This window comes from Macaca fascicularis, chromosome 7, assembly GCF_037993035.2.
Source record: "Macaca fascicularis isolate 582-1 chromosome 7, T2T-MFA8v1.1".
Lineage (NCBI taxonomy): Eukaryota > Metazoa > Chordata > Mammalia > Primates > Cercopithecidae > Macaca > Macaca fascicularis.
The window spans coordinates 30,972,764-30,993,958 of NC_088381.1; the positions used below are offsets into that span (position 1 = coordinate 30,972,764).

The 21,195-nt window shown below is 36.7% G+C and overlaps 1 protein-coding gene across 1 annotated transcript in view; it reads left to right on the forward strand.

Annotated features, from left to right (window-relative positions):
- Positions 1-21,195, forward strand: part of UNC13C (unc-13 homolog C) — a 649,809-nt gene that overhangs the window by 530,619 nt on the left and 97,995 nt on the right. The window contains exons 24-25 of the mRNA XM_015452851.3: positions 11,309-11,397; positions 18,907-19,056. Of these exons, the coding sequence (XP_015308337.3) occupies positions 11,309-11,397; positions 18,907-19,056 (239 nt within the window). The remainder of the gene's footprint in view (positions 1-11,308; positions 11,398-18,906; positions 19,057-21,195) is intronic.

Genomic DNA, 21,195 nt, shown 5'->3' on the forward strand with positions numbered 1-21,195 from the left:
TTAAATCAGTGAAATAAAATGAATGCCTAGATTCTAACAATGTAATCTGCTCCTTTGTTTTTCTAAATATTTTTTTCATTTATTTCCTTCCTTTCTCTACCCTTTTCTGTGATTTTCTATTTCTCCTGTTTTCTTTTTCTCCTATGCATAGATCTTTTCTCTTATTCTCTTCCATTTTCAGCTCAAAGTTTTAGGTAGGGCCAGTCAGAGTTGGCACAGAGATTGATGAAATGTCAGGAGGAAGCAAGACTTGCATTCAAGTCTGAGTGCATCATGTGTCCTCCCAGAAAACAGAAGTTTAATTGATACAGAATTATGATAGAGTTTCTGATTACTCTGGGGTCTCTAGGCAACATAATTTCAAAATAATAAGCAGAGTTCTTCCAATATTGTTGTATAAACATAGCAGTATCTAAATGGTTTCCTTAACTTAGGACTTTTATAAAGATGAAAAAGGATTTGATTGAAAATTACAGCATTCACCCTTTGATATGAGAAAATTACAGAATTCACCCTTTCGTATGCAACATGTGATACAGACATGTTCAGGGGCCTTTAAAAGTTATACAATGTGTTCCAATTCAAATTCCCATTTTTTCCTTGCAGTAGAACTGGTTGTAAAACCTTTGACTGGTATTGTAACCAGTTCCACTGTAAATAAGGGAAATATTCCAGGCTAGACCTTATTTTTCTTTTAAGAGTTTCTTTTTATTTTATCCCGCACCATCTGTGCTGAGATACATACTTCTTGCTATATAAATTAAATAGCAAATAATTGCTTGTGCACTTGCTCAAAATGGTTTTTAATGCTATGTGTTTATTAGTTGGCTTCTAACAACAGCATTGCTTTCCTCTAATATTATACCACCTGCAAAGTGCTGGCTGCTTACAGGCATGACTGTGTGCTGCTGCAGCTCCCTGCTGCTTTAACCTGATCACCGTGTAGTTGAGGCAGCTGTTTTTTCTTCACAGAATCAGCCTCTTTTCCCTCTGGAAATAAAAAGTGTTTAAAACCTTTCTTCAGTGGAAAAATCCATTCTCTGTATGGAGTTCAAATGGAAGCATTGCTTTAACACCATGATGATCTTGGGATTATGTTTTTGACAATGGTTCCTAAAACAGTCACTTAAGCAATCTTTGTTAGACAGTTGCATGCACAATATCCTATGGGCCATGTCAGCACATTTACTTTCTAATGCCCTATTTAGGGGGGAAAAAAAGTCAAAAGAGAAAAGCAAACCACTAATTTTCTTCTCCTATAAAAGTGATTTTCCAACATACTTCTCTGCATACAAATCAGGGGCATGTTTTGGCATAACATCTCTGATTCCTCTAGAGAATATAAAAAAATAAATCTCACAAATCATGAAGAAAAACTAACCTTTAGGAATAGAGTACAGAGTCTGTTTTTTTAAAAGCACCTCAGGGGATTTTTTCTGTGGATACAGTTTTGGGAATCACTATACTAAAACAAATAAAATAGCCAGCCCATGTTATAGATGTATTAGAGCTACAAGTTAATTTACACTACAATCCCCGTACAATATTACCTGTCCCTTTATGACACAATAACAACAAAATGATTATCAGGGTGCCATGTAATAATTTTCATTCATTGGTGAGTGATTACTTTGGGTTACATTATGTTAATAGCTTAGTTATTTCATGAATATAATTTATTATCTATCAATTGCAAATAATTACTTAGCTTGTATTCATTTTGTAATAAAAACACATTGCTGAAGCCCGTGAAAAGGATTTATCATTAATTTGCAATCTAATATATACAGGTACATGAAAAAAATCCAAAATTTAATTTCTTTTCAGGAAGTTTTAAGATATGGATTTTGAAACTCTAAAGAACTTGTATTATGATAATTGATTTAGAAGGTGCATTTATCCTTCACAATATTTTATTGGTGCAGTCATTTTAAATGGTAGAATCCACAGTTATCCATCAGACCGCTAACTGTTGATGTTACTTCAAATTGTAGTTAGCCATTATTAATATATTTAGGGGAAAAGAAGGGTTCGTTTGTTCAGCTAAATTATTTTAATCTGTTGACCACAGGCAGCTCAATTAGGTAAAATGATAATGCTATTTTTATTGTTATGACTAAAAGGATTGACTCTTCTGTGTCATATGCATGGTGGTAAAATTTCCCATGAGAGTAACTTCACATAAGTCCAGGCAGAATGAAACCAAGGAATCTGGACCCTAATCCCATTATTCTAAATATATGTATCTTTTAATGGTCAACTAAATTATTCTTTTATTTCAGAGATGTATATCTATGTCGCTTTTAATTTTTAATGAGAAATTTGATGTGTCAACTAGAAATTGCATCTGACTGCCCAAAAGTGTGTGTATGTAGCTCATTGAAATTCATTGTAATACCTATTAGCCACATGGACTCAGTCATTAGCTAAGCAACCCTAGAACAGGAAGGAAAAACATTAATCTTCATCATTTTTCACTTGCCACTATCCTCTCACCTTTATATGTGCTGAGGCAACAGGAGATGAAAGATCAGAGTTTTAAAGGAAATAATACTCCATGACAGTAGTTCTTCTTGAACTTCAGCAGGCATCAGAACTACCTGATGAGTTTATGAAAACGCACGTCACTGAACTCTACCCCCAGTGTATTGATTCAGTGTATTTGGGGCAGGGCCAGGTGATTTGCGTTTCTAAGGAATCTCTGGGTGATGCTGATGCTACTGGTCTGGGGACCATGCTTTGAGAATTGCTGCTCTATGCTTTTTGAAAAGGAATAAGGCCAGGTGTGGTAGCTCATGCCTGTAATCCCAGCACTTTGGGAGGCCAAAGTGGGTGGATCACCTGAGGTCAAGAGTTCGAGATCAGCCTAACATGGCAAAAACCTGTTTCTACTAAAAATACCAAAAATTAACCAGGCATGGTGGCGGGCACCCGTAATCCCAGCTATAGCGGCCAAATTTTACGTTCAGGTTTCTAATCTGTCTCACCTTTTCTTAATATAGAGATATAGGTTACTAGTTAATACATTAATAAGAATTAATCTACTCTTCTCATATTTTCAGGAATTACAAAATATAGAATAAAGTAAATTATCAAGTATATATTAGCTAATAAAATAGACCATTTCAAATTGTCACATATCTTTCAGTTCTAAAACTGTTTTCTAAAGCAATTTGAAAAGTTCTTCTTATTTCGTTAGAATATCCATTGTTGCCTACTTGTATGTATTTTATCTGCAGGTGGGCAGAAGTTGGGGTACAAAATAAAAAGATTTTTTAATGCCTAGGGCCCCAAGGAGATTACAAGGTGTAGGAGATTTGGTGAAACAATAATTAGACTAGAGATGCCTTTTAGCACTTACTGAAGGATATTCAGAAGCCAGCTGTTCCACGTCTTTCCACACCACCGTAAGCGTCTCTTCCCCTTGGGGCTGACTGCTGTATGAAGAAACGATGTGAGCACACTGAATAAGGTGACAGAATTTACTCCTTCACTAATTCATTCAACAAATATTTATTTGCTGAGCACTTGTTATGAGCTGTAAATTTTACTAGGAACTGGAGATACATTAATTACTAAGATGCAGACCCCATCATCAAAGAACTTAGAAGTTTTTAGGGGAATCAGAGCAATTAAAGAGATAAGGTTTGTGAGAAAAAAACAAGAACGCTTCCTAAATGTGAACACATCCTTCAGATGAAAGTTTTCATTGTTACAACTTATCCTACAACAATTCAGAAATAAACTCAAACCTCGCCTGTTGTTGTGTAAATAGAGGTAAAAAGGGAAATGTAATTTGGCTGAAGTCAGTAAAAGCAACCAGTGATAGCTTCATAGCGCCAGATAATAAGGAGAATTGAATGTTTGAAGTGCTGGCCTTTCTGGTTTCTTTCTCCTCCTAACCATCTCTGCCATCTCTGCAATTAGATTTAATAAATTGAACTTAATGGAAAATTAAGAGAATGAGAAGGGCCAATAAAGCAAATTATAATGAAGTGATTTAATAAATATGTTTAGTAATTTAGTACTACTACCACATAAAGTTTAGCTAACTGCTAAATTTGTGAGATTAAGAAAAGGCGCTACCGAGGAGGTTGAAAGGTTTTGTGGTTGGCGAGCCATGTCAAAATGAAATGCAGACCCAGGCAGGTGATGCTTGTTAACCTCATTTCCCAGCGCATTTGAGAGAGCTCACAGGGTTACTCATATACTGCCAAGTCTCTTTTTAAACTCACCTCTCTCTGAACCTTAAGAAACTTAAAGAGAAAGGATACATGCCACAGCAAGGAGAGAGAGGAAGACAGTTTCACTCTAACTGCCATCTTCTATAATAAATCTATTTCATTATCTTGTTGTGATCACCTTCAGTTGCTCGTGCCTGTCCTAACAAACCATAAATCAATGCCGTTACTGGTAAAATTTAACTTCTTTAACCCAGTCAATTCTCTTTTTTGCCCTGCTTAGCAGAATAGTCCTCAGGCACCCTGAGATAAGGGCTCACAGAGAACACTCTGTCCTTAGCACTTGCTGGTCAACCGGTCCTGAATTCGGTTGACCAGGTGGACTATATTCACATCGCTGAGCAGTGGTTTGTAACACATGTGAGAATGTGAAGCAACAGCCAAATGGGTCAGACAGAGTAGGACAGGGGAAAAGGGCAGAACACAATTCTAAACATAAACTGTCCCATTGATTCTATTCGTAACTTATCCCTACTCAGTCCATTTTCACAATTAGCCAATGGATGCAACATATAAACCCTAAGTTCCTTTTGCATTGTTATAAAACAGGGATTCCTGTTTTTTAATGAACATTTTCAGAAGAGAATTTCTTCAGAGGAAATAGCTTCTAAGAATGCTGCTCTTCAGTCCCCATGTGACTCTGAAAGCATAACGCATTATCTGTACCTTGGTTTTAAAGATAATATATTATGCGTTATCTGGAAAAACGAGGAATTTGAACTATATGATTTCAGAAATTCTTTTTTTTCCTCAATTTCTGTCACTATAATGACAATCCACATGTTAGCAATCCATGAAGCAGAGGAATAGTGTATGCGTTGTAGGTGAGAAGAGAAAAAATGTTGAAGAGAAAAGAATGTCCCATGACTCATATAAAGCTTGAAGGTATAATTTAAAAAAAAAAAAAAAACAGTTCATAGAAACAGAAAAAAGTCAAAATTCCTTACATTCACTAACTGAAAACTATATTGAGTGAATTATAAAATGTAAGGCAATCTCTTTTTTTTCCCTTCAGTTGTCTAGACTGAAGAACCTCATTTAACATATCTCAAAGACATTTCATTGATTCGAAGCACAGTGACAGTTGGATTTACTGCGTACTCTCTTTAATTAGGATGGGAGACAGCTATTGATGTTCAACTTTTTGATACCCAGAAGTTAGAAACATGAGTTTATACAACTGATACCTCTAGCATAATATTCATGCAAATCTGAATAGGATAAAGAAAATGCCATAGTCCGTCTGAAAATTGTCATGTAAGTTTGTGGAGTTTCTCCTTAAGAGGCATTTTAAAATGAAACAAAAAACAGGGTAGTATGGTTAGAGCTGGGCACATTTGTTTCCAGTAGAGAGGACCATGTATTCTTTTATTTCTGACAACAAACCACAGTATTCATGATGACACCACAGGCTTATGAAGTGATTTAGGGCATTTCCAGGAAAGTACGCTACTTTTAGATTCACTAGGGAATTTTTGCTGAATTCTCAGTCATATATTTTAAGTTGAAGTAGACCTTATAAGATGAAAAGATTCTGGTCAAGTTGAAGATTTGAAGGAAAATGATCTTTTAAAAAGAAAAAAAAAACAAAAACAAAAAGAGCAATAGCCCAGATAAGATTGTGAGAAGTTGCTTGAAGCAATTCCCTTGTGGAAAGCCAGCTTGAAGGATGATAAGCAAGTGTCATGATCATATTTGGGTTTATTACACCAGTTAGGAGGATGAAGTGGGGAAACAGGAAGTAAGAACACAATGTGTAGATGATTACAGTGGGCTGGAGGAGAAAAATTCAGAATCTGGAAGTGAAGAGGGCAAGACAGGTGGATAAAACATTTCAGAGATAATCACCAATCATATCTGGTATCCAAGTAAATATGGAAGGAAGAAAACAGAAGTCAAAGATGACTTTCACATTTCTGCCTTAAACAATTGTAGGCCATTAACCAAATCAGAGGAAATAAGAAGATAAATAAATTAAGAACGGTAATAAGTTGTGCTTTGATATGCTACAAATGAAGTATGTATGGGCCATCAAAGTGGACATTTACTAGGTACTTGGAAATATAGACATGATTCTCAGGCATGCTGTGAAGAATGTTGATAATAGATTTGGGGTCCTTAGCATATGGGTGATAGTTGAAACCATGGGCATGAATTTAATTGCTCAAGGGAAGTATAGAGTAAAAAGAAAAGAAGATTGAAAAAGGAGAATTGAAGGAAATTAATATTTAAGAGGTAGACAGAGGAGGAAAGTTAACAGAAGACACAGACAAATCACAGGCAGTTTGAGAAGCAGGGAAGGACCTTGGGAAACAGAGCAAACAACAGAATGAAAGAATGCTAAGAAAAATAAGGTCCTTGAAATTAAGAAATCGTTAGTGACCATATGGAAACATGTCAATGGCATATCCATAGCAGAAGCAAACCACATTACAGAGAACTAATAAATGTTTAGGAGAAAAGGATGTGGAGTCAACAAGTTTGACAGTGTTGTAAGCGGTTTGAAGGTAAAAAGAAGGAAGGATATTGGCTAGATGTCAATGAGAATGTAGTTCCAAATAAGTTTGGCTTCTCTTTCATTGTCTATTGTTTATTTTAACATAAATGTTACCTAAGCATATTTATAGGATAGGGTAATAAAATTAATGGTAGAGGGAATGAAAAGGGAAAGAGATAATTGATGGAACAAAATCCAAAACAAGGAACCAAGAGTGCAAGTTAAACAGCATTTTTCTTGGCAATAAGGCTTTTTCATGGAACTAGAGGTGAAATTTTTATTTATTAATGTTTTAATGCAAAAATATCGGAGAGTATGAAACCCAACAGACAAAGGATTAAATTTTGGCCCCTGGGGAGATGGCCAGGAAGTTACCTTCCTTCCTGATTTGCACTTCCTTACAGAAAATAACAGACTGCTAACACTGATGAGCTCAACACAGGAAAGATAGCTGAGTAGCCTGTAGGAAATGAAGGAAATGAGATAGTAATAAAGACTGTGGAGACGAAATAGAATTCACACTAAAGATCCTTAATTTCTTCCATGCAAAGTCTATTTTTCAAGGGTTTGTATTGAGCTATCTAAAGAGTTTAAATGACTTTGCAACCCATTGGTTGTAACTCTAGCAAGAGCTTGAGGGTCAGTTTAACAATTGCTGCTGTAAGAGAATATAGAACATGTATTTTCTTTAGATCTCTAGGGAAAGAATCTGTTCTGGAAAACAAACAAACAAACATGCAGTGTAGGTATGGTAACCATTCTTCTGAACCAAACAAAGAGCAGGGAAACACCTGACATGGTCTGGCAATGAGAGAGAGATTTGAAATCAGGATTAACTTGATAACTCTGGACTATATGGTTTCTAAGGAATAAAAGACTTCAGGGGTAAAAATATCCTATTCATAGTTAATGCAAGGTATCAGTCCAAGGAGATGAAGATGATATGGGACTGCTTCTGTGAGGGAATCTTTTATGCTTTTGTCTATCCTCACTTCCTTCCTCAACATGTGGTAAATGCCCATGCATGCAGGACACTGGGACAGACACCCAGGACAGAAAGGTATGAATGAGTTCTATGGAAGAGGTAGATGTGTAAGAGAACATTTAGAGAGAACACTGCATATATAGTTATAGTAAAAAGCATAGTCAGTTTAGAAGCTAGATCTACTAACTGCCTAGGGCAAGCTACACTTGGGCAAACATTTTCAAAAGGAGGTAGTAAGTGAATTATCTTTTAAAGGAAAAGGAAAAGCAAACCTTAAGGAAAATAACTTAAAAGATGTCTTTACTGGTCAGGTGTGGTGGCTCACACCTGTAATCCCAGAACTTTGGGAGGCCAAGGCAGGTGGATCACCCGAGGTCAGGAGTTCAAGACCAGCCTGACCAACATGCTGAAACCCCGTCTCTACTAAAAATACAAAAAAATTAGCCGGGCATGGTGGGAGGCACCTGTAATCCCAGCTACTCGGGAAGCTGAGGCAGGAGAATTGCTTGAAACCAGGAGGTGGAGGTTGCAGTGAGCCAAGATCGGGTCACTGTACTCCAGCCTGGGCAACAGAGCAAGACTCCATCTCAATTAACAACAAAAAAAAAAAAAAAAAAAAAAGTATTGTCTACTAGCTGTCTCTCCCAGACAAGTTATATCTATTACCACAGCTCAACAGTATAAAATACCTCAATGGTATAAAACTCAGTTAATACCTATGTGGGATTATAGTTTTTCTGATTATCTGAACCATACATATTTTGGCAGCCTAGATTTTGGAATTTTCAAGCCTTTCATAGAGTGGGGAATTAAATCTGTCTTAAAAACTTTATTTTAAATTCAGAATTTGACTCAAAATCCTTAAATTTTCATTGTGTATATTCCTCTTTACATAGAAACTTTATTTATGTAGCCATCCAGCCAATAAAGTTGTTCAGATACACATGCTAATTGAGTTTCTACTTCAGAATGAATTAAACTGTGACTTATGAATGTTCAAAATTTTTCTGTTCTTTCCCTCTTTATTTTTGCTTTTAACAATAACTCTAAATAACGATACAAAAAGATTCAAGATAATTTTGATGTTGTACTACTTACATAACTAGGATAAAGTTTAAACCTTTGAAAAAATAGATTGCCTTTTACCTTTACAAAGTACCCAATATTTTTAAAAATATGCTACTGATAATTTAGGCAATGAGCTCTCAACTCCCAATCTATTATTTCTTAAAATTCTACAAAATTTGTAGGAGTAAGAAAAACGTCCTCAATTTGGACACATGAGGTAATGCAGAAGAACCCAAGAACTGGTAGTTTTACTACCTAAAGAGATTGTTTTATTATTAGATGAGTATGATATTTATGTCCATTATGCTCATTATTGAAAAAGATCTGCAATTTACAAACGCCATGTACATCGGCTTCAAAATTGCTTTGCCTGTTTTAATGGTGTGATATAGATTACATAAACGTTAAATAGTTAACTGAAACTGAAACTTTTCCTTTTGTGGGAGGGACTGGTTACATGACAGAGACATTCCGTCTGCACCTACTTAGAAACATACCTGTGTATCCAGAAATTAAAACTGTCATCCTTTGTTCAAATCACTGTAGTCTGGTAGTTTTAGGTTGTCAAGTAATAATTATTTGATAAGAAATATCTATTCACCAAATACCTAAGGTGGACTAAAATAATTTTATGAGAAAATAGCATAATTTTGTGCAAGTGACCTATGTAGCCATTTCTGTATGACTTTGAAGTCATTATCTGGTGATAATCCTACCTCAATGTGAACAAATTACCTCAATGTGTATATTAAACTAACAGGAAAACCAAAACACATTTTAAATTAGAAGCAACCCCCATTTCCTGAAGAAAACGCTACTTTCAGAGCGATTTCCTTGGAGGTGGTAGAGGAAGTGGAGAGCCTGAAGAAAGCCAAATGGGAGAACTTATCTCTCATCTCTCTTCCCCAACATTTTAATCAAATGAAATCAAGGTAAAATTGCTATTAGCAGAATAAGAAGAAAATATAATTTTAAAAAATTCAGCCTGCATGGTTCCTTAAGAGTGGAGTGGAAAATCCACATATGTTTTCTTGGTTAAGGGTTAGGTTGTGATAGTTTGTTAGGCAAGTTGTGATTAAATTCACTATCCGTACCTTAAGTCTTTTTAAAATAAGTATGTGCTATCTAATTGTCTTTCTGAATTACTTCCCTGCAACTGGTTATAGTTGAATAGAACTCTTAGAAAGTATGAGGCTCACAGATATGCTAATTTTCTGACTCTTACAGAAGTCTGTCTCTGTTATGGTAGCCTGTGTGTCTGGACAAGAGCTGTCAGCATAACCGATTACTAAGACAGAAAAAAAAAGATACAAGGAGTCCAGAAAAATCACATTGCCTCTGATAGAGGGCAGAAACTAATCAATCCTGAAAATTACCTGGATTTGAGTTAACACTGATATAAAAGATTGGTGTGATATAATTAATAAAGTCTCAAATGCCAAATGCAATATTTGATTTTCATTCCAATGTTTTTAGTCATGTCACTACAACTTAGAGCTACCCCGCTGCAGAGATGTATAAATCATTCTTCTTCCTAGCAGTTCCTTAGTATCAGAAAGTACTTTTGGAGGAATATAGGGCTTACGTCCAATGCACACATATAGGGACACTTCTTGGTTCTGTGTCGGCTCCCAGGACTTTCAACTGATATTAGGTCCTATATTTAGTTGGCATTCTTAGATTCTCTTACTTATACTAAGTCACGCTTTAATTCGTTTTACTCCCCAAACTTGGCTTTATCCTGTCCTCTTCTTTTCAATAATAGATCAGCTTGGGCAAGAACTAATGACAGTAATGGTAGGAAACTAAATTTCTAAAGGTAGAAAGAAAGAAAGAGTCACATTCCAATTTCAGAGAATATTTCAAATTGCTATTTACATGAATTTCTCTCTGCTTGAGACAATAGATCTATTATCCTGAACTTTCAGCTGTAAATTAGCAACCAGGAAGAAAAGTCAGGCCTGTCGTCTCCAGAAAAACATGGGAGTGCTTGGATACCTTGTCTATCCTATTACTCTTAATTCCAAAGTTGGGGAAATATGAAAACACCTTTAAATAATGCACAACACAATATTCAAAAGTTAGTTTTTAACAACTTTTATTCTTAATGTGCCTATTTATTTACAGGAGTATTGAAGATTTAAATATATTTTGAAGCAGCACGTATATTCAGCTGAAGTATAACAGGTTTTCTAAATTATGGAATTATCATGTTCTGGAGGATATTTTTGTCATGGCTTGCTTCTCATTGCTATAACCAACAAAGGCTTTGCTACCTAGCTGTTATTTGTATGCATGCCTTGAATTTCAAACCATTTTTTGTCTATGAGAACCCCTTGGTTTCTTTCAAGTTTCCTAAATGTTTAGATTTGATTTCAAAGACCAAAAAAACAAAAGAAGAGAAAAAAGTTTACGTGTTGTGTGAAGTTACCATATAATAATCAAAATGCTTGTAAGCGAAACAGAGGCATGCTTTCTCAAAACTCCAAAGTAATATTGTTTATGGTCTCTCTGCAGCTAGATTCTGAAGCTAGTACTATTCTAAAAGAACTTCAGGTTAAGCTCAGTGGAGTCCTGGATGAGCTCAGCGTCACGTACGGTGAAAGGTAAGTGACCTCTGTTGTCATTATCTAAATTAGATAATTAGTGTCAGCTCATAATATTCTTGCCTTCAATATTGTTTCCTCTGACTGACTAAATCTATTTAACTTCAAGACCCAATCTAAATGTCATTTTCTCTGAAACATCTGTTATGACACCACAATCTAATAGTGCTGTCTCGCTATGCACACCCTAGAACTCTGCATCCTTCGGCCGGGTAAGACCTATAACACTATCCTCTAAGTCTTGTTTTACCTGTCTGTTTCCCACACTCAGGACAGAAACCGTATCTCATACCTATATGCAATTCTAGTGTTGAGAGCTTGGTGACTGGCTATTGAAAGACTAAAGAGAGGGAGGGAAGAAAAGAGAAAAACTTCACATATATAAGAAGTTTGAGTTGTATCCATACCATATATATCAATGTGGTTGCATTCAGTATAGCTGGATCAACAACCCTATACCAAATTGTCAGGATTCTTGGATTTAGGGCTTAGCAATCTGAATACAACTACCCCATGCGAAGGAGTTTGGAAACTACTGATATATCTATATATTTTAAATGTTTGTTAAAACTGGCTTTATCTGTGATACGATTCTAAAGAAAGGTAAGTTCACCCTAGTTAAATTTCACTTCAGTTCTGTAGGAAAAAGCTATCATCTCATCAAAATGTTAAAATAGATAGGAAAGAACATACATTTTTGAAGAGGTTCATTAATATAGAATCTGCTTTAAATAGTAGTTCAATAACTCATGTATTATTTTAAAATATGTGTTCAGTTTTCAAAAGAGACTATAAAGATTGCTCTTCAGGGCCGGGTGCAGTGGTGCACGCCTGTAATCCCAGCACTTTGGGAGGCCAAGGCGGGCGGATCATGAGATCAGGAGATTGAGACCATCCTGGCTAACATGGTGAAACCCCGTCTCTACTAAAAATACAAAACAAACAAAAAACAAAACAAAATTAGCTGGGTGTGGTTGTGGGCACCTGTAGTCCCAGCTACTTGGTAGGCTGAGGCAGGAGAATGGCGTGAACCTGGGAGACGGAGCTTACAGTGAGCCAAGATTGCACCACTGCACTCCTGCCTAGGTGACAGAGTGAGACTCCGTCTAAAAAAAAAAAAAAAAGGCTCTCTTCAGGTAGGGACTATCTCTAGCTACCACTCATCACCTACTGTTGTGTTTTAGAAAGATCCAGTATTAATAAACATTTTTCAATTAGTTATGCCATTTTTTTAATGAGAAAGACAAAAGAGTCTGAAAGCATCATATTTTTCTTCTTAGATGTAGGAATAAAGCAGAGTGAAGAATAATCTCCCACTTAGACTTCTCTTCATTATCAGAGGTGTGTCCGTAACTTCCTTAAGCAAGGTAGCCTTGTCTTCGTGGAACTCACCTTCAGGGCTCAACTGCTGAGCCAGAGCAGCCTTGCTGTGTTGAGCCAAGGGTAGTCACCCTGCCTCTGCAGTGTTGTTAGCTGACTCGATGATCCTGTCTATTTCATCTGGATGTTAGTCAGCAATTTCAAGATTCTGTTACCTGAAGTTGGAAAGACATAGATTGTTCTAGAGATGTGGGGTTCGTTGACTCTGACTTGGGGTGACACTGAAAGATGAAGAGGCCTTTGCTGAGTCATTTCAGGCTGCCTCTCTTTGTTCTAGTTGCAGATTAACATGTGGTTAGCAGAAAGACTGTTGCCTTCAGCCACGGAGGCAACATTAGAGATTATTTAGCAAAGTTAGGGGGAGAAAAAAAGAGGTCAGGAATAGCTCGAGTTGTTCAGAACTTTATGGAAAATAAAATGGCTAAACAGAGTAGAAACTAGAATATAAGTAAAGTATAATTAAATTATTTTCTGTAGAATACCTAAATCATTCTGAGGATAAGTGCTTTTTGTTTTGTTTTGTTTGGGGAGGTGGAATATTCAGGTTATAAAGGCTAGAATATGTTTTCTGATTTGAAAGATACCTGGATAAACCACAGTTATGAAAGAAGGCGTAGTGTCCTTCGGAGGACACTTGAAGAACTTTATTTGTATGAAGTCAGCTCTTTTAACCTAAATAGTAAAACCTGCAGCTACCCAGAATCCATTTATTCTTGATTTTTTAAATATAGGAAAGAATTTAGTACTTTGTTCAATTAGGGTTTATTAGGACTATTGGAATAAATGGGCCACATGTCATGCTTTCCTCATAAAAAGTATAATTATTATATCCTTGTTGCTATGTTGCTATGGCTTTATTTCTCATACTACCAATCAGGTCTGTATTATACTCTCAGGGTAGAAAAGTCTCCAGTAATCAATGTGATCATGCTGTGAAGTCAAAATGCATAATTTTAGTCTAAACCTACTCTTCTTAAGGTCTAAATTAGCAGTATAGAGTTTTAGAATTAAGTGTATAACTAATTGTAAAAATCCACTTGATTTTATGTTATTAAAACTCATAATTAAATAATTCTACTATATACAGCTGTTAGGATGTTTTTGCTGTCAAGTCAGAGCTGAGCCAAACCACACATTTGTGGATTCCTGACATGTTCACAGGGCACCTACCTGGGAACTGAGACTAAGTTGTATAACCTCAATAATAACTTAAAGATGGTCTTAAAATTTTCAAAGGGTGTGCCACTAGGGTTTCTGCTTACACATGTTTTGCAGTTTGGTTTTTGGTTTGCTCCTTTTTTTCTTCTTCTTCTTTTTTTTTTTTTTTTTTTTTTTTTTTTTGAGACGGAGTCTCGCTGTGTCTCCCAGGCTGGAGTGCAGTGGCGCGATCTCGGCTCACTGCAAGCTCCGCCTCCCGAGTTCACGCCATTCTCCCGCCTCAGCCTCCCAAGTAGCTGGGACTACAGGCGCCCGCCACCACGCCCAGCTAGTTTTTTGTATTTTTAGTAGAGACGGGGTTTCACCATGTTAGCCAGGATGGTCTCGATATCCTGACCTCGTGATCCACCCGCCTCGGCCTCCCAAAGTGCTGGGATTACAGGCTTGAGCCACCGCGGCCGGCCTTTTTCTTCTTCTTAACCAACACCTTTAGTACTAGAGGCTGGCTAGATTAAGTAAACAAAAAAAATTCAGGAATATTTCATAGGCATTATTCTGTGAGTATGTGGCTCCTTGGGTGCTCACAAAATCTGTAATTATTTACTGGCACTACTTTTATTCAAGCCAGTTAATATAGACTTTTTTTTTTACCAAAGGAAAAAAAAATAGAAAAAGAAAATAGTTTTTAGGTGAATTTACCAAAAATTGATAGAGACAAAAAGGTAAGGTGCAAGTATTGGCTTCACCTGGATTAATGCAAAAGTAGAATGCTATTGTCCATCATACCTCGAGAACCCTTCCTCTATATGCCTGATACCATACCCAGAGCTGGCCTCTCATTAGAGTTTACAATATGGGTCTGTTTAGAAAACTGATTTTTCACATAATAGGAACATAAATGTCACACCTTTTGTCCAGTCTATCCCCCAACCCCAATGCTCTAATTTGAAAATCAGTGCAAAAGAAAATCACTGCAAAATCAGTCTATCTCCCCACCCTAATGCACTGATTCAAAAATCAGTGCATATGAAAGTAGTCGTTTCAAAGGTGATTTTTACTACAGCCTGCATAGATCATTGATGACCCAGTGGTAAATCAACTAGTTCAAAATATTTTCAACATGATTTACCTTCCTTTTCAATTGCCTCAAGTATCTACTACCTTTACTTTGATTCAATACACACTCCACCACAAACAACATCCCCTTTCTCATTTTCCCCACCATCTCTTGTACCCTCTACCTGACCAAAGTTCAAAGGCAGCTTCAGTCAGATAAAAGTCAAATAATCAAGGATTTAGACTCTCTTAGATGACAGCTTGGAAGAGAATGTTCCTTTAAAACAGATAAATATGCAGAGAGCCAAGAAATGAGCCAAATTCAAAGGGGCCAGCTGAGATGCAAGGATCAAGGAACCAAATGTAAATGCCAAGTCCAGAGGGGCAAGAATGGTGTTGTCAACAGTAAAGAAATCCAAGAATGCAGGAGCCAAAAATGGAGACAGATCAAACATGATGGTAGAAGTGGAATCAGTCCTTGAATATGTACACAAAATTATGAACAAGCGTATGTATAACCCTGCTATTAAAGGCCCGGAAGCAAGAAAAAAACCCAAGTTGTGATCATTTAACATTTATTAAAATTTTTCCATATTAGGCGTGGAAATATGTAGAATGCATGCATGAATAAACAAACACCTATATTGTATTTAATAAAAGCATTATATGGTGAACATTCCTAAACTTCTATTTAAAATCTGAGGAATTTATGCATTTGGATACTTCTCAAATACTAACTGCATAATCATTGTGTGTGGAGGAGGAGAGGAATGGGATTGAGTTGACTGCAATACTAACATGAATTGCCTCCTTTTCCTCATTACCATTCCAATGATTTGACCATTTTCCAAGCTTTCATTGATCTTCATTCTCCTAAGTAGGTTTTTCTTGCCTGCCCACACATGTGTTATCATTACTCCTATTGTTGGAAACATGAAAATAGCAGACAACATAAAGAAATGGTGATGAGGCTAAGAGTCTCTAAGATTTGAAAATCCTACTACTTGCCACTGCTTGCTTAGGAAAGAACCATCAAAACTGGTGTAGGGGATATACAGAATGAAAAAGGCAATACAAAGTATTACTCTTCGCAACATTTAAATTCTTAGAGTGGATGAGGAAATAGAGGTAGGTGGAAGGAGATGGTCCATTAATGCATTCAAGCCAGATTTCTTTTTAATAGCTTTATTGAGATATCATTACCATATAAAAATTATGTATATTTAAGGTATACAACTTTGTTTTGATACACATATCCATTATAAAATGGTCACCACATTCCAGATAATTAACATATCTGTTACCTCCATGGAGTTGTCATTTGTGTGTGCATGTGTGTGTGCTGAGAACATTGATTTAAGATCTGTCCTCTTAGCACATTTCAAGTATATTATACAGCAGTTTTCACTATTGTCCCAATATTTCTTGCACAACCTCTTTGTGCTAAGCATGGCATCCTGTGCCATGGTATAGGCATGCAGCCCTGAACAAAACAAAATTCCTGCTCTCATGGGGCTTACATTCTAGGGAGGGACACAGGCAATAAGCAAATAAATTATGCAGTGCGTCATATAATGAAGAATGCCATTGAGAAAAAAAGAACAATAAGGGAACAGAGATTGATAGGAATGCCATTTCAGCTTGAGTGAACAAGGGAGATTTCTCTGAAGTGGTATTTGGTATATGCCTGAAATAAACCAGGGACCAAGAGAGCTATGGGAATTTCCTTCCATGGCAGAGAGAATGTAACAGTGGCCATGAGATAAGAGTGTCCTCGGAGAATTCTAAGAACACCAGGAAGTCTATTGTGGCTGGTCTGCAATGAAACAGAAGGAAGAGTGGCAAGAAATGAGATCAGTGAGATTGCCAGCACCAGATTATGCTGGGCTTTTAGTCTGTCAAATACATCTAGAGTTTTTCTAAGTGGAGTTGGAAGCTATTGAAGAGTTTTAGCAAAGGAGAAACACGATCTGGTTTTTATTTTAAAAGGCTCTCTGCAGGGGGTTGAACAGAGACAATTTAGGAAATTATTGCACAGGTTCAAGTGGGAGGATGGTAAAGGGATCTATAGCGGCATTTTTGGAAGTAATAATAAATCCTCAGATTTAGGATACATTTTGCTGATAGGTTGGGTGTTGAGTATGAGAAACTCATCAGACTTTGAAGTGGAAAGATTGCATGGGCAGTTAAATAAAATAGTCTGGAGTCTGCGTTAGAAGTCAGGTCTGCAGATGTGAATTTGGGAACCACCAGTATATAGATGGTATGGAAGCCATGGGACTAGATGTGATTGCCAAGAAAAGGATTGTTGATGGAGAAGCGAAGTGGTCCAAGGATCAAGCCCAGAGGATCACTGTGTAGGATTTCCAAATAAAATACAGAATACCCTCAGTTAAACTTGAATTTTAGATACATAAGGAATAACTTTTAGTATAATTGTGTTACAAATATTACGTGGCCATGTTTGTATGAAAATATTCACTATCTGAAATTCAAATTTAACTTGGTGTCCAGTGCTTTCATTTGATAAAAATGGCAACTTTACTACAATGGTTAGAGGTCAGGCAGTTGAGAAGGAGCAGCCAGTGAGACCAGAGGAAAGCCAAGAAGGTGTGGAGTCACAGTATCCAAAGGAAGAAGGTGTATCCAGAAGCCAAGAGTGTTTCTTTTTTATTTTTTAACAACAAACTTTATTGAAATATAATTCACATACCATAAAATTCTCCCATTTAAAATATGCAGGTTAGTGGTTTCTAGCATATTCACAGATTTGTGCAACTCTCACCAAAATCTAACTTTAGAACACTGATATCACCACAAAAAAGAAACCCCATACCTATTAGCAATAAATTCCATTCCACTCTCCTTTCCAGCCCTGGGAAACCACTAATCTCCTTTCTGTCTCTATGAATTTGCCTATTCTGGATATTTTATATAAACTGAGTCATACGATATGTGGTGTTTTGTGACTGGCTTCTTCACTTAGCACAATGCTTTTAAGCATATGGTTGATTTATATGGTGGCAGTGGCAGTACATAATTTTTCTTTTAACTTTTATGTTCAGGGGTATATGTGCAGGTTTGTTACATAGGTAAACTTGTGTCACAGGGGTTTGTTATACAGATTGTAACACATCATCCAGGTATTAAGCCTACTACCCATTAGTTGTTTTTCCTGATCCTCTCCCTCTTCCCACCCTCTACCCTCCAATGGACCCCACTGTGAGTTGTTCCCCTCCATGTGTCCATGTGTTCTCATCATTTAGCTCCATTGTGGAAGACAGTGTGGCAATTCCTCAAAGACCTAAAGACAGAAATACCATTCGACCCAGCAATCCCATTACTGGCTATATACTGAAAGGAATATAAATCATTCTACCATAAAGACACATGCAGGCATATGCTCATTGCAACACTATTCACAACAGCAAAGTATGGAATCAACCTAACTGGGTAAAGCAATGTGGTGCATATACACCATGAAATACTATTCAGCCATAAAAAGGAACAACATCATGTCCTTTGCAGACACATGGATGGAGTTGGGGGCCATTATCACTAGCAAACTAACACATAAACAAAAAACCAAATACTGTAAGAGTCTTTCTAGAGCGGTCATTTCCCAAACCATGCTCAGAGGAACCTCTCAACTGTGGTTATCAGATGTAGGGACTGAATGAACCTCCACTCAAATTAATTCAACCTGAAGAATAGTACTTTTATCTGCCTTACTTATTAGTATTATACGTAAGGTTTCATTGCAACAAAAATTTTCGCAGTTAAACAATGAATTTGAAAACTCATGAGCAGGGGAATTCACACCAGTTGAAACAAATTAGAATCCTAGGGTGAAATTGAAACAGGCTCAGGCAGAATGTATTCTTATATTCTAGAATTTATATTCTTTATTTTTAGTTTCCAGGTTATAATTGAAGAGTGTATAAAACAGATGAGTTTCGAATTAAATCAAATGAGAGCAAATGGAAACACCACATCTAATAAGAACAGTGCAGCAATGGATGCAGAGATTGTGTTAAGACCTCTCATGGATTTTTTGGACAAAACGTAAGTTTTTTTGCCCGGTTTCCTCTTTACTTATTGCCCGAAATTTGACTTGTAAGGCTTTAAGAAAAATATTGATTTCCTCTGTGTAAGGCAGCATTAAAAGTCTTTCTATAGAAATAAATGAATTCAAAAATAAATAAATAAATTCATTAAAAAGCAACATACCTTTAATTGATTACTAGATAAAAAATAAAATAGGAATGATTTTGTACAAGAAAGGAAAAAAGAGGAGAAATAAGTTTTATAACTAAGGAGGTTGCTGTTCTGAGGCAGAGAGAGATTTGGAATTTCATGCTCCTTGGATAACATATTGTTTTCAATCCTCCTGGACATAGAGAAAGACTGAGCTGAGTCCAGAATATCTGATTTCATGTCAGAAACCTGATGAAAAAGGGAATATCACAGATGTGACTGGAATTAACTTAGCTCAGAGGCAAGCAGATAGCTGCCTGACCCAGCCTTCAATAATGATTTATCGAGTGCTCACCTGTACCAAACCATATTCTACGCACTGGACAGTGATGAAAAAGAAAGCCGAAGTCCCTGATACCGTGGAGATTACAGTTTAATGGTGGTGGGAGTGCATGGGAATGCAGGCCATTATGACTAACTAAGACAAATTCTTAACCAGAAAGTTTGGTTGGTTGCTCTGTTTGTTTTTAAGATTTTTGTTCTGTTCCTACTCTTAGAAGTTCTAATTTAGTAAGTCTGAGGCAGGGTCGAAGCACCTATATTTTGTAATGTGTCCACATTTGGGAATCATTGATCTAAAACAACCAGACACATGATTTCTTAAACAGTGGTACTCAAAACCAGAACTGAATGTAGAAGAGAAAAGTGAATAATAATTTTGAATGACTACCAAGGGACCAGTGTCATATATGTTAGTTTACATATGTTATCTCATTTATTATTGTTGTGGCAAATTAATATCAAAAGGACCAAGATTTAAACAAAAGAGAAATTACAATGTCTTTCTTTAAAGACAAGGATGGCAGTCACCCCACGGGACTGCTGCTGCCACCAGCACATGTAGACACCACTACATTACTGCCATCAGCCACTGCCCCAACAAAGCGCTTTGGCCAGCACTCTCCATCAGAGTGTTGTTACCAGAAAACCTTCGCCCCTCCAGTGCAGCAGGTGCTTACCCTTGAGGAGAAAGAAAACAAAGTAATGGGCCTGGTACCAGGTCCCAGGGTTAGAGCATGCAATCTAGGAGTGCCAATCTAAGCCTTGGCCCCCTGAAATCTTCCAGAAATGAAGCCATTGACTTTGACTGAACCCAATGTATACCACAGTCAAATCCTCAAAGCCTCAACGGCATGAAAGAATATAAAAGCAAAAAAAAAAAATGCTATTCAAACAACAGCAACTTAAAAGATTAAAGGAACATTAGCCCATGCAGATGAGAAAGAACCAGCATAAGAACTCTGGCAACTCAAAAAGCCAGCGTGTCTTACTACCTCCAAACAACCACACTAGCTCTCCAGCAATAGTTCTTAACCAGGCTGATGTGGCTGAAATGACAGATAAAGAATTTGGCATCTGGATAGGAAAAAAGATGAAAATTCAAGAGAAAGTCAAAAGCCAATCCAAGGAACCCAAGGAATCTAATGATACAAGAGCTAAAAGACAAAATAGCCATTTTAAGAAAGAATCAAAGTGATCTGATGGAGCTGCAAAATTCACTATAAGAATTTCCTAATATAATCAGCAGTCTTACTATCTCCCCTGGGAGATACTATACAAGACAACCACACTGTCTTCAGATTCTCCAAAGTCAGTATGAAATAAAAATATTAAAGACAGCTAGAGAGAGGGGGCAGGTCACCTACAAAGGGGATCCCGTTATGCTAACGGTAGACCCATTCAGCAGAAACTCTATAAGCCAGAAGACATTGGGGGGCTATATTCAGCATTCTTGAAGAAATTCTAAAGAAGTATTTCATACCTCACCAAACTAAGTTTCATAAGCATAGGAGAAATTATATCCTTTCAGACAAGCAAATGCTAAGGAAATTTGTTACCCTAGACCTGCCTCTCAAGATGTCCCTAAGGGAGTGCTAAACATGAAAATGAAAGATCAATACCTGCCAACACAAAAATACACTTAAGTACATCAACTATAGACACTAT